This window comes from Rhinolophus ferrumequinum (assembly GCF_004115265.2).
Source record: "Rhinolophus ferrumequinum isolate MPI-CBG mRhiFer1 chromosome 5 unlocalized genomic scaffold, mRhiFer1_v1.p scaffold_110_arrow_ctg1, whole genome shotgun sequence".
Classification (NCBI taxonomy): domain Eukaryota; kingdom Metazoa; phylum Chordata; class Mammalia; order Chiroptera; family Rhinolophidae; genus Rhinolophus; species Rhinolophus ferrumequinum.
The window spans coordinates 12141407-12154328 of NW_022680355.1; the positions used below are offsets into that span (position 1 = coordinate 12141407).

The 12922-nt window shown below is 50.9% G+C and overlaps 1 protein-coding gene across 1 annotated transcript in view; it reads left to right on the forward strand.

Annotated features, from left to right (window-relative positions):
* Nucleotides 1–4577: 4577 nt before the first annotated feature.
* PFKFB3 (6-phosphofructo-2-kinase/fructose-2,6-biphosphatase 3) overlaps nt 4578–12922 on the forward strand; it is a 68367-nt gene continuing 60022 nt past the window's right edge. Inside the window, exon 1 of the mRNA XM_033100529.1 lies at nt 4578–4790. Coding sequence (XP_032956420.1) covers nt 4775–4790 — 16 coding nt within the window. The 5' untranslated portion in view covers nt 4578–4774. The remainder of the gene's footprint in view (nt 4791–12922) is intronic.

Below are 12922 nucleotides of genomic sequence, written 5' to 3' on the forward strand. Positions count from 1 at the left end.
GCCTTCAGCCTATGAACCAGAAAAGAAATCTTGGAAGGGGGCCGTTTTCTGCCTGCACTAGGAAAACCTGGGCACTCCTGCCCTAAGAGCCTGGGCAGGGAGGCACTCAGCCAGGTTGGATGCAGGGGAGAAGGGTGGCTTCTGGCCTGGATAAAAGCTCCCGAGTCTGATCTAGTTCCTCCCTTGCCATCCTCACAGCTGAGGTCCACTTACCTCTGGTTCTCCAAGCCTGCAACTGGGTGAACTGGCAACGTCTGTATCACCTGGGAACCTAGCTGGAAATGCAAATTCTCAGGCCTCACCCTGGCTAGACTCACTGAATCAGAAACGGACGGAGGCCCAGCGGTCTGTTTAAGCAGCCCTCCAGCTTGCGCTCCTGCCCACAAGTTTGAGCACCTCTGTCCTCAGGACCTCAGGTCACCAGATCAGGCTATTGCCAGTGACCATGCTAAAACGGGGGCCTGGCTAGGCAACCCTCGGAGTTTCCTGGAGAGTCTAGTCATTAGGCTGGATTTAAAAACAACACTGATGTGCTAAGAGCGCCACAGGATAGGAACAGTGTTACTTGTCCATTAGACGAAACAGAAATGTCAGGAGACACAACTGAAAGTGTGGTGAATAACGATGAAATGACTTGCTCCTGTGCCTCATACTGTATTATTGGTAGGGCTTGGGAGGATATTCTCAATTCAAAGTTGCTTCATATGGAGGTCAGACAATTAAGTTCATGAACTCATCCTAGAAAAAGTGCTCCATACCTCATTGCTGAATATCACTATGGTCACCTTCGAAGTACTTCCCTTGGGAAGCTATGCATTGACACCAGTGCCTAGTCCACTCTTCAAAGCAATTTTGGAACTCTTTTTCTGGAATGGCCATCAGAGCTGTCGTTGTATTACCCTTGATGTCCTGAATGTCATCAAACTGTCTTCCTTTCAATATTTCCTTTGTCTTTGGGTAAAGAAAAAAGTCACTGGGGGCCAGATCAGGTGAGTAGGGAGGGTGTTCCAATCAGTTATTTGTTTACTGGCTAAAAACTCCCTCACAGACAGTGCTGTGTGAGCTGGTGCATTGTCATGATGTAAGAGCCATGAATTGTGGGCGAAAAGTTCAGGTTTTCTAACTTTTTCATGCAGTCTTTTCAGCACTTCCAAATAGTAAACTTGGTTAACCTTTCTCCAGTTGGTACAAATTCATAATGAATAATCCCTCTGATATCAAAAAAGGTTAGCAACATCGTTTTGACTCTTGCTTTGGATTGATGGAACTTTCTTGGTCATGGAGAATTGGCTGACTTATATTGTGCACTTTGATGCTTTGTTTCAGGGTCGCATTGGTACACCCATGTTTCATCACCAGTGATAACATGGACCAAAACATCATCTCGCCTCTCTAAAAGTTCTTGGCAAACTTCGACTCTTCTTTGCTTTTGTTCATTGGTGAGTTCCTTGGGACCATTTTTGCACACACCTTTCTCATGCCAAGATTTTCAGTTAAGATTTTCCTAACTGTTTCTCTATGGATATTTACGTGGTCTGCTATGCTTCTCATAGTCAGCTGACGATTTTGACGCACAATTTGATGAATTTTTGCAGTGTTTTCATCAGTTCTGCTCGTTACTGGCAGCCCCGACCTCTCTTCATCAGTGACGCGTTCTCTTTCCTCAGAAAAATGTTTAATCCATTTGTGCACTGCCGTTTTCTTCATGGTTGTATCCCCATAAACTTGGACTAACATGTCCTTGATTTCATTTCCACTCTTGCCAAGTTTAATAAGAAATTTAATGTTTGTTCATTGCTCTAATTCAAGCTCAGACATTATTGCAACGGCACACAAAAACACGCAACAACAATAATGAATGCCACTAAGCAAGACACCGCCAAATGTCGACACAAACACAGCCGTGAGACACTCAGATACCAAGGTTATGAAACCTTACCGAGCTTTGGTACAGTGCTGCCAATGTAAGTGCATGGTGGCAAGTTCGCGAACTTAATTGTCAGACCTCATCTTTCCTCCTCATCTGAAAGCCAGGGGGCCATGTCCCACTACCCCAGCCCACTGCCCCAACAGGTACTGGCTGCCATGAAGCAGTGCTTAAGCGAATCCACTGGTCCCTGCCACTCTTATCTCTCGGGTGCACCTGCCTGGGCTGTCCCCTCCCTTCTGGAAGGGAAAAACAGACACTCAGGTTTTAAACATTGACACTGATTCTTGTCAGCTGGTTCTGATGGGTAGTGAAAGCACAGACGTTCCCAGGATTATTCAACAACAGTCTGAGAGGGCTGCTCACCAAACGGGGGACAGAAACAAGACAGCCATGAGTCCCCGGTTCTGGTTCTACCCAGGATTGACTCAAAGTGGAGTGAGCAGGCCACATGCGTCTGAAATGTTTTTCCTTACAAGACTTGATAACAAATGTGTGGGGTTTTTCCACACCAACAACCAGTTCTCTGACACCAACCGGTATCCCACAATTCAATTCAATTCTGACACTAACCACCTGGAGTTAACCTCAGACCCCACAGGTAAAGAGCTCGGTCCCAGAAGACTACCCCACTTCACATGCCAGTTGCAAGTACTGGGTGCCCAGGGTACCCATTCTTCTGTACAACGTGGCTCCAAAGTCAGGGGTTCTCACCATTTCCTCCCTTTCAGGTTCAGTAATTTGCTGGAACAGCTCACAGAACTCAAAAGTGCTTTACGAGCTATTATCGGTAAGAAGGAAGAGGTGCCCAGAGCTTCCAGGCCCTCTGAACTCCCCACTCTCCCAGCACCTTCATGAGTTCAACAACCAGAAGCTCTCCTAACTGTCATTTAGGAGTTTTCATGAGGTCTCGTTACACAGGCACGATTGATTAAATCATTGACCGTTGGTGACTGACTGAACTCAATCTCCAGACCCTCTCCTCTCCCTGGAGACTGGGGGAGGGGGGGCAGCCTGAAAATTCCAACCGCCCTCATTGTGCCTTGGTCTTTCTGGCCACCACCCCCATCCTGAAGCCATCTAGACAGTCATCTCATTAGCATGCAAAAACTCCCTTATCACTCCAGAGAATCTAAGGGTTTTAGGAGCCTTGTGCCAGAAACCTGGGACAAAGACCACATGTATTTTTTTTACTGTGTCACAATCAGCCAGGTGAGTCCACAGAGCAGTAAAGGTGCCAACTAGAAGGAAGAAAGGCCCATCCACCTCAAAGGACATATCCTCTGGCTTCACTACATTCGCAGCTTGGAAAGTGAGATGTGCAGCCTTGAGCACTTTCTGTGGTCTTAGATAAATAAAATCTGTCCACTTTCATGGCAATTAGATCCGTGAATAAAGTGCATGTCCACATGGCGTTGTGGTTATGGCAGGGGAAAGGGCAGAGGGCGGGGACCATCTCTCCTATGACCTGGAACGCCCCCAGCGTCCCTTACTTCCTGCTCCTCTCACACAGTCTGACACCCACACTCACAGGGTCCTGGCACAGGATCTGAAGCCATCACTCACCATTGTGGTCTCCAGCCAGGCTAATGCAATAGAATCTTTCCAGAAGGCTCTACCGGTGCTGTGTTCCCAAGCTAAATGACATGCTGTCTGACCCAAAAATTACTTCCTTCTCCCAGGCATCTTCTCCCTTTGAAAGTGGGGAAGGAGTTTGAACTATTACCCATAAAAGCTAGCAGGCTGATTCTGATTAAGAAATAATTTGAAAAAATAACTCATTGGCTCCAACCTTTCAGCTCACCTGGATGGCTTTTTTCGGTACACTGCAAGTGGGCCAATTGCTGGTTGTGTGGGTGCTTTAAATATTAGATCAGAAGATTGTTTCCAACATACCTCTTTAAATTGCAATATAAAACAGCACTTTCCACACGGATTAACTCTTACCTGACTGGAAAGGTGACCTGTCTTTGAGACATTTGAGCCCACCAAATAGTAAAACATTTTCTCAGGTGCTGGCCTTGACAGAGGCAAAATAAGCAGGGATGTGAGGGATGATCTCTCTCCCCCATTTCTCTGAGTTACAGTTCCTTAAGTCATTATTATCATTATTATTATTATTATTATTATTATTATTATTGACATGTATTGACCTGTGTGTGAGATACTGCTCAAGGTTCCAGGGAAACAGCAGTGAACAAAACAGAAAAATAGAAAGTTTCTCCTAGGTGATGAGTGCTGGGGAGAAAAAGAAAGCTGGGCAGGAGCAGAGGGAGTAGGAAGGATTTTGGATGAGAGTGGCCAGGATTGCTTTCAGAGCTGTACTTTTAGGGGGCGACTCCCTCCAGACCTGATACAATTTCAATTCAAGCCAAGCAGCCATTTGATGAGTCCCCTGTGCCCAACCTATGCGCCTGAGGACCTAAAGATAAAAATGGGATAACGTTCCTTAAATCATTCCAGGATGATGTCCCCGAAAAGCCCGAAGGAGTTGACCGGGGAGCTGGCGTTCTTCCTGCCCGGGAGGAGCACGCTTGGCGGTCGGTCCGTGGTGTGAGGAGGGGCAGCTCTCAGCTCCCGGCGGGGAGGCTGCTGGGCGCGGGGGCGGGGCGGGGAGCGCAGGGGTTAAGCGGTTTCCGCGAGGGCCCGCCCCGCCGCCGCGGTTCCCGCCTCGCCTGCTTCCTCCCTCCCTAGGTGACGCGCTCGGGTTTTGCCCAAATTTGTCCCTTTCCTCCTCCCTTGCCCTGCGCCTGGCGCTCTCAGGCGCCCCCGAGTCGCGAGGCTGGCCCTTGCACATCTCCCGGCCTCAGTGTCCCGGACCGGCTCTGCAGGGAGCGCCCCTCCGCGATGCCCTTCAGGAAAGGTAGGCGGGGTCCCCGCCCGGAGCGAGCTGGGTGCGGGGCCCGGAGACCTGCGCCGGCCAGGTGCGGGGCCCGCGCAGTGCTGAGACTGGCGCCGCGTTGTCCCCTCAGGGCCAGCCCTGCACCTCTGGGCCCCGAACTACCCCGCCCCGGGTGTTCCGGGTTCCCCTCAGGCCCTGCATCTCCCCTCGGGCCACGCGCCGCCGGCTGACACCTTGTGCAGGAGCGGATGCGCGGCGCGCGGGGAACCAGTCGCGGCACTTTGACCCCCTCCCCCCCAGTCGCGCTGCGTTCAAATTCCGAGGTGCAGGTGGAATAGCGTTTCCCCGGCGGACGGGCCATCTGGGGTTCTGCGGTGGCGGGAGCTTTGCAGTTCGGAGCCCGGCTGCGCACTCCGATGGCAGGCCGAGTCTGGGCGGGGGCTGCGGGGCTCGGGGCACGAGGAAGGCTGTGGAAGGCAAAGCGGAGCGCGAGTCCGGTCCCTGCCCTTTCCCACCTTCGATCCTGGGGAAGTCATTTAACCACCTGGAGACTCAGTTTCTTCTTTGGCAAAATGGGCGCCAGAATAGGGCCGGCTGTGTGGGAACTGGTGAGACAATGCACGGGAGAGCAAACAGGTAGGGAGGGGCCCCCTACCCCACCCCCTGCACGGCCCTCCTCCGCGTACCTGGCACCCTGCATGGAGCGCCCCACCTCGCCCACCTGCAGGCGCTCCCTAGGTGACATGCCTCCTCGCATTTAGGCGTTTCACTGGCGCTTTCTCCTGTACACGGCGTGCTGGGTGTGCAAGGCCTGCCAGAAAGTCCCAGATGCTCCTATGGCCCCCTGTCTGGAAAGGGGTTGCTGCTGTACTTGGCTCCATCTGATGGGCATTGTGCTGGAGGCCCTGGGGCTCCCAAGGCCCTGCAGAACTGGGCGAGGACCCTAGGGCGCCCTCAGGAGAGAGTATAGGACAGGAAGGGAGACTCAAGTTTACTTTCCAATGAGAGCTACCAGACTCCTCTGCTTTTCCTATTGGTGTTGAGAGAGGCTTGGGCTCTGATGACACATTGTCACCCAAGACCCAAGGCTTCTGCACCCCCCCCTGCGTACAACTGACTGTGAGAACTAACTAAGAGGTAGCCCTGACTCGGGGGACCTGGGGCCGTGCTGTTTGCTTTCTCCCGGCTCTCTCCACCCCACCTTTCTGGCCCCTCTTCCCTTCTATCGTAATTCAGATTGATTGTCAGGTTAATGCGACCCAGGGTTGCCTATGACGCCCTATGGGACTTTGTCCCTTACGCAGAGGTTGCTAAGATGCCAGTAGAGCTCCTGGCTGTGAAGGGGGTGGTGGCACTCCTTGTCCCATTGGGAATGGTGAGAAGGAAGGAGACAGCGAGGAACAGGGAACAATGAGTTCTGTTCGGTGTTCAGTCAGGCAGCTAATGACGTTTAGTCCCACGGTCACTGTCCTCAATGTCTCCTCTATTCCATATATAACATGGCCACCTTGTCTCTCTGGAGGTTCTCAGAGCCCCACCTGACCTCATTTAGCTGCAGTATGAATGGTGATTTCTGTGCTAAGTTGGTCACTTCCCTTGTCGACTGTGTCCTTGTGGTCTCTGGTGGCAGACTCCTCAGAGGAAAGCCATCTGTTTACTTGTCACAGTACTCAGGGGGGCCTGATGCAGCCAGGGGTAAGCAAGCGGATAGCTAAAAGATCTTTCCACATGATGACTTCACTGTATGACAGCATATTTTAGTGCAGTTATTACCTCGCACAGGACAAAACATGTGCACACTGCCAGCCGTGTGAAGCTTTGTTGTTTGTTTTTTAATCTGAAGAGAACTCGGCTTTATGACGATGACTCTGGAGGGCTTGGAGTCTAAGGCAAAAGTTCCTCACGTCACTGAGTTGTGATCTCCTATTTAGAAGTGAGCATGAGTGGAGATTACAGGGAGACAGGGTTTGTTTAATGTCATGATGAGATGTCATCTGGAGGTGAAAAGTCTGCCTGTGAAAGGAGGGGGTGTGCAACAGTACCCCATTCCTTCAACTGCCAGATCCTGGAGACTTCAGTGTACATAGGCTTTTAGATTTTTTTTTTTTTGGAATTACGAACCATCTGAATATATGAACTATTCAAAAAAGTAATTGAAAAATAGGAAATGAAAAGACTTTGCTTTCTCCCCCCAAAACAAAGAGAAGCCAGATGGAGGACTCCTAGCTAACCTTATAGAAGGTTAATTGACTGCTAATTCCCTTCCCAGGCTGTGTTTCTGTGTCTTGACAAGTAAGACTTTGGCACCAGCTCAGTCAGGGGCCTGGGAGAAACACTTGGCACACTCATATTGGGCAAATTGTGAAGAGTTTAATAAAGGGATTATCACAAAGGTTTGGGCAGGGTCTAGGAAACCCCAAGAGATAGTGCAGCGCCCTGGGCATTACTATCCCAGGCTTCAAAGGGTGAGGGGCCACGTTCATTCTCTAGATTGAGTGGCTGGCTATGCCCCAGGCACACACGAGGTGCTGAGCTAATAAGATAGACTTGGCAGTTCCCGCCTCGCCGCCTCGTAGTTAGACCTTGCTGCCTCTCTCTCCATCATGGTCCACAGGGCTATGATAATGTCACAGCATGAATGGAATGAATGGTGGTGGCTGAGACTGGCTGGGGCAGCAGCTGGCGATGACCTTCCCAGCTGGCAGGCGGGATTGAAATGTGAGACTGCGTTCATGCTCACGTCTCTTCTTGGCCGGTTTCAGGGTGAAGGTGGCTGCAGTGGGGGAACAGAGCTGGGTCCTTGGCCGAGCTGCCGGAAGAAGTAGGTTTTGAGATTGGTTTGAGTAAGGAGCAGGAAATGTCCTTGCCTGAAACATGAAGAAAATTTGTGAGAACAGAAGGGGGCAGGAAAAACTAGACCCTGGGAGGACGGTTACGAACAGAGTGATTAAAACTGAAAACCAGCTATGAAGGGAGGTTGAGGTAGTTCTACCTGTAAGAGAGGAGAGCTTTATAAATTGGGTAGATGGGTGGTTTTTCAGGCAATGTGGCTGTGGCTCTGCTCAGGAACTGGGGTCTTGACTAAATTCTTAATGTCCCTTTGGGGTTGAGAAGCCTATGAATGTGTCTTCAGACAACCGTGTCCCAAGAATTCTTGCACATCCCCACCTTCAGAAGGGACAGTGGACGAGTGGCTGGAGGTTCGAAGAGTAAAGAACAATAAGATACCAAAGTAACACTTCCTGAACTCCTTCCAAGTCCTAGGTGCTGTGCTTAGTGTGTTCATTTATCTCCACCACTACCTCCCGAGGGGCCTGCTGTTATTATTTCTGTAAAAATAAAGGAAGTGAGACTTAGAGAGGTTGTGTCACTTGCCTGAGTTCCTTCATTAAGTTGCGTGCTAACCAGCAGGGACTTTTACATCTGTATTCTGCCTTTCCAGCACAGGGAATGATGGGATATGATATAACATGATGTATGATGCAATCTATGCTATGATATGACATATGACGTATGTCAGGCAGAAACCATGTAGGATGATATTTCTCATCAGGAACCAGCGACTTCTTTCCCATTAGAACCAAGAGACAGACTTAGATGCCTGACTCGCGTCAGTCTTTGAGAGGCGAAGGCAGATGGGCCTGCACAAGAAAACAGGTGGCCTTCTGTGTCTATTGAGGTGGCCCCAGGGCACTGCTGTCAGGTGCTGAGCACATGACCCCTGTCAGGTGTCGTGGAGATGATAGGCCAGCCAGATGTCAGGCCACAGCTGCACAGTGAGCTGATCAGTGCCCTGGTGGGCGCTAGGTACCAGGGCTGCCCATGGAATATCGGGAAAAACAAGTTATGCCATCGCAGGGGAAGCAACGGCTTTGGAATTCCTGTGGGTCAGCTTCTTGCGACAGAACTCACTGGCAGATAGATCAGCATTTTGGGACCCCAAATCGAGGACCTCTCCTTCCTTTCTCTCCCCAGTGCGAGTGCAAAGAGCCCATCCTGAATGGACACTCTCCAGGACGAGCTGGGCCGGTGCTTGGTTCTTTGCTTCCTTTCCTGAGCTCCTGTGCCGTGTTGGCACCGCCCTCCTGTCTGGGTGTCTGCGTCCATGGGCCTACCAACTTCCCGGATGAGAATGGGGCTCCCAGGCCACTGCAGAGCTCTGTCCCTGATGGGAAGGAAGCTGAGTGACACTGGCTTTGGGAAGCACAAGCCCACCAGGCTGAGCCAGCTCAGCTTCCAGTCAGGGGCCTTCCGTCTCCAGGTTGCCCCTTTGTGGTTTATCTAGTGAGTTGTCAGCTGACAATGAATGTCTTTATAGGCCTTTTATCACTGAGCTGAGCCCTTCCTCCGCGTTCCCATGCTCTGCTGTGGTCAGGCGTGTCCCTCAGCCTCCAGCAGCGGCCGGCCTGGGCCATCCTGTGTTCTTGCACCTGTTGATTCCCTCCTACGTCCTCTCCTCTCCTGGGACCCGGCCGCACCTTCCCGCGTGTCTACCATCCCTCTCACTCCATTTCCACGTGCACTCACGTGGGCCCGCACCGCACGTGTGCGTGCTTCTGGTCATTCCTTAGGCCCTGCTCAAGTTCAAGTCTTCGCTGCCTCCCTTTCCGTCTACTTTATGCAGATGGGGCTTTGCAGGTATATCCTGTCCCATAACCAGAGTTTTGAACTTGTCCTTAAAATGCTTCCTGGACGTTCATTTGTCTGCTCTTTGGGGGAGGGTCTATGTCTATACTTCTATAGGGCTCGGTGGTAGCAAGTGCTCCACAAATTCTTGTGCTTGGTTGACTTGTCAAAAACTCCAATTTCCTCCGGAATGGGTAGTGGCAGAGCCAAATCAAGACATCAGAAAACCCTAATCGCTGAAAGATTATGGTCTTCTCCCCACGTATAAATTTAAAATAAAGACAATACCAAGCCATGAATGTAAGCAAGGTGGACACATTTTTAATTTTTTACTCTGGTCACCATTTTGGTACTTCTTGGGAAACACCACATTCTAAACAACAACAGTAACAATAGCAACAGGTGCTGTGAGCGTAAGTGTAGTCTGCAGGTTGGTTAATTCAGACCTGGGGGTGGGGGTGTCTCACGCAGGTAGCAGGTAGGCTTTCTATTTGCAGCGAGCTGAAAATACCAGTTGCTCGTAAGTGCTCAGGAATTATAGATCTTTGCTGTTCAACCATCCATCCCTGTCCTCTGTCCTCTGCAGTGAATTCTGCGTCTCTCCTTTAGCTTCAGGCTGCCTGGACTTCCCTGAGGGCAGGGATGGGGTCTGGAGCTCTGCCCCACACCGGGCCTTGCTCTTTCTTCCCTATCTACAGCCGATCCCCAGGAGGTATGGAAACAGCACCTTGGGCTGTAAAGAAGGCCTGTCTTCCCATGTCTTTCCCAATTGTTGTATTTATGGTGAAAGCTGGATAAAATGAACAAGGGGGGAAGAAGTTACAGAAGGGCAGTGGGGCAGGGAAAGGAGGAGAAGGGGCCTCAGGAGTGCCCCCGGCCCTCACCCCTGTCTGCTGTTCTGTAGGAGTGGTGGTCTCATGTAATGTAGGAGTCCAGGTCTTGTCTAGCATCTGCCAGCCCCCAGTACGGTAGCTCCCAGGTGATTGCACGGGAGACCACTCATTCCGCAGGAATGCGGCCATGTTCACAGATCAGTGAGTCTCCAAGTATTTATTAATCCTTTGTTGGCACAGTTCTGAGAGCAGCCCTGGCAGGTACCCACAGGCAGTAGAAGTGGTGACATGAAAGCTGGATGAAGCATCCGAGGAGTGACAGGACACACCCTTCTTTAGGAATGGAATGTGTAGGAAACATTGGCCTGGGAGCTCGGAGACCAGGTAGTAACAAGTCCACCTGTGTCAGTGCCTGGCTGGGTGATCTCACGTAAGTGACTGAAGAGCACTTGGCCTCAGTTCACCCATCTGTAAAAGAAGGGGGTGAACTAAGAGTCCCTCCAACTCTCAGAGATCGATGCTTTCCAGTCGCTTGGATGCTTGTCGCGACACACGGTGTCTCCCCAGCTTCTAGGCGAAGCTGGCTGCAGGAGGCAGAAGGACCCCTCTGTGCCTTGTCCTGGGCCCCCCGGCCTGCTGTCTCTCCCAACATCTCCAGGTGAAAGGCTACGTTTCAGGCAAGTGGCAAATGAAGAAGTCATGGCCCTGCCTTCTCTGGTCTCTGCTCCCACAGCTTTGACTTCAGACTGAAACGTGTACCAAAAGGAAGTCAGCGTGGGGCTGCACCGTCCGTGGACGGGCGCATTGCCTTTCTGTCCGGTGAAGCCCGTCTGGAACTCTCTGTCTCTGAGGTCAGGCCGTCATAATCACGTGTCTGCGGTTCCTTCAGGTCGCTCCAGGGCTAAGAACTCTGCGCGTCTCCCCAGAGCCTACAGTAATCACAGTCCCTCTTTCCTGAGCTTCTGCAGTAGCTGATCCTCCCGTGCAGAAGCTCAGGAAAGTGACTGTGTTGTGCACTTTCACAGCAGGCTGGGGGAAGAGATTTAATTAATTTATTTCACTAATTGGAAGCCCTAGTGTTTTGCATAATGTGTTCAATTGTAAGCCATTTGGAAAATGCAAAAACCATAAAGAACACAAAAATTGCTCATCATTTCGCAACCTGCGGAAGAATAGTTCCGTAATTCCTCCTGGTGACTAGGCCAGTGGAGGAACAACCATCAGAGGAGACTCAGGGAGGAGTGGCCCCTCTTCCTGCTCTTTGTGACAGCACCTGCGGCTCTTGGCTGCATCTTGTATTCAGGGACTCAGAGGCGCCTCACCCTGGATATGGCCGAAGCTCTGGACAGGGGCCAGGCTGGGGATGTCTGAAGAGCGAACGGGTTTGTGGCTGTCCTGCCCTGTCCACAAGCAGCCCCTGCAGCTGTGGCTCCAGAAGGCATCTGATATGACAGTTCAGCAAGCGCACTTCCCCTGACTGGTGTCAACTGCCAGAGGAAAACCAAGCAGGTGTTCCCAAGGTGTGGGAACACCTTGCCCTGGCTTTCCTCCCTTCATGTGCAGGGTGCTGAGCTGCACTGGTGCTTTTGAGGAAACAACTGGGTTCTTTCTTAGGCCCGCATTGCTTTGGTATTTTGCCTGTCTACTTGACAGACTGAACCCCATCAATTAGATTCAGGAAGCCCTCTCTGAGGCAGCTGAACTCATCCAGGAAGCTTGGCAACACGGGCCAGTCCAGTCACAGGAAGAGTAAGGTTTCATCATTCAGTTGGGTGGTGAGCTTACAGAGGTGTCCCCAAGGAAGTGTGGGCTTCAAAGCCGGAAGAGAGAATGAGAAAGAGCCTGGCCAAGAGAAAGATGCGTTTTGATGCAGACAGACTCTAGGAAAAGTCGGGCCTGTAGCACTGCAGCCACGTGACTGTTGGGGTGGTCAGAGGCTGGCCCTGCACAACGGGTACAGAAGAACTCTAAGAACAAAAGAACAAAACTAGACCCCTGTGGCTCTTATTCCTGGCCACACATTTGGGTTAACTGGGGAGCTTTTAAAAAAGGCTGATGTACCAGAAATTCAGGTTTAATAGTGCTGGGTTAGGACTGGACAGAAATTTTCATGAAAAAATACTTATCCTTAGAATATACAGTATGCTCTGATATTTTCTAATGTATTCCATTTCATTAAAAAATAATTCTGATCTGGTTCCAATAAATTGATTTCCAGGCCACTAATGGGGGAGTAACCCACAACCCTGAAAATACAATTCTAGTGCAACAGCTTGTACTGCAGAGTCTGGGAAGCTGTTAACTGCATTTCTCAGATTCCCTTGCAGCTAGGGTTCCGGGTGTGAATTAGGGTCTCCAGCAAGATGTGGCTGATTCAGACTTCTGCTGGCAGACACTGCGATAGAGGTGGCCAACCTCTCTGTGGGGGCTTCCTGAGCCAGGCAGACATGGGAGGAAGCGGTGAATCTGGATGAAAGATGGAGGCCCCACAACAACCAGCCATCTGCAAGTACCACATTTCTCTGGGACATTCACAAAATAAACATTATGGGAACACGAAGAAAGGGACGTTCATAGACTCAGTAGGTGAGGAAATTTGGTAGAAAAGGCAAGAAACACAATTGGAAGCCAGCCGGCTGCGTCTGTCTGCTGGTACCTGCCCGAGCCTGTGTTGTTACTTCGGCCGCTTCCACA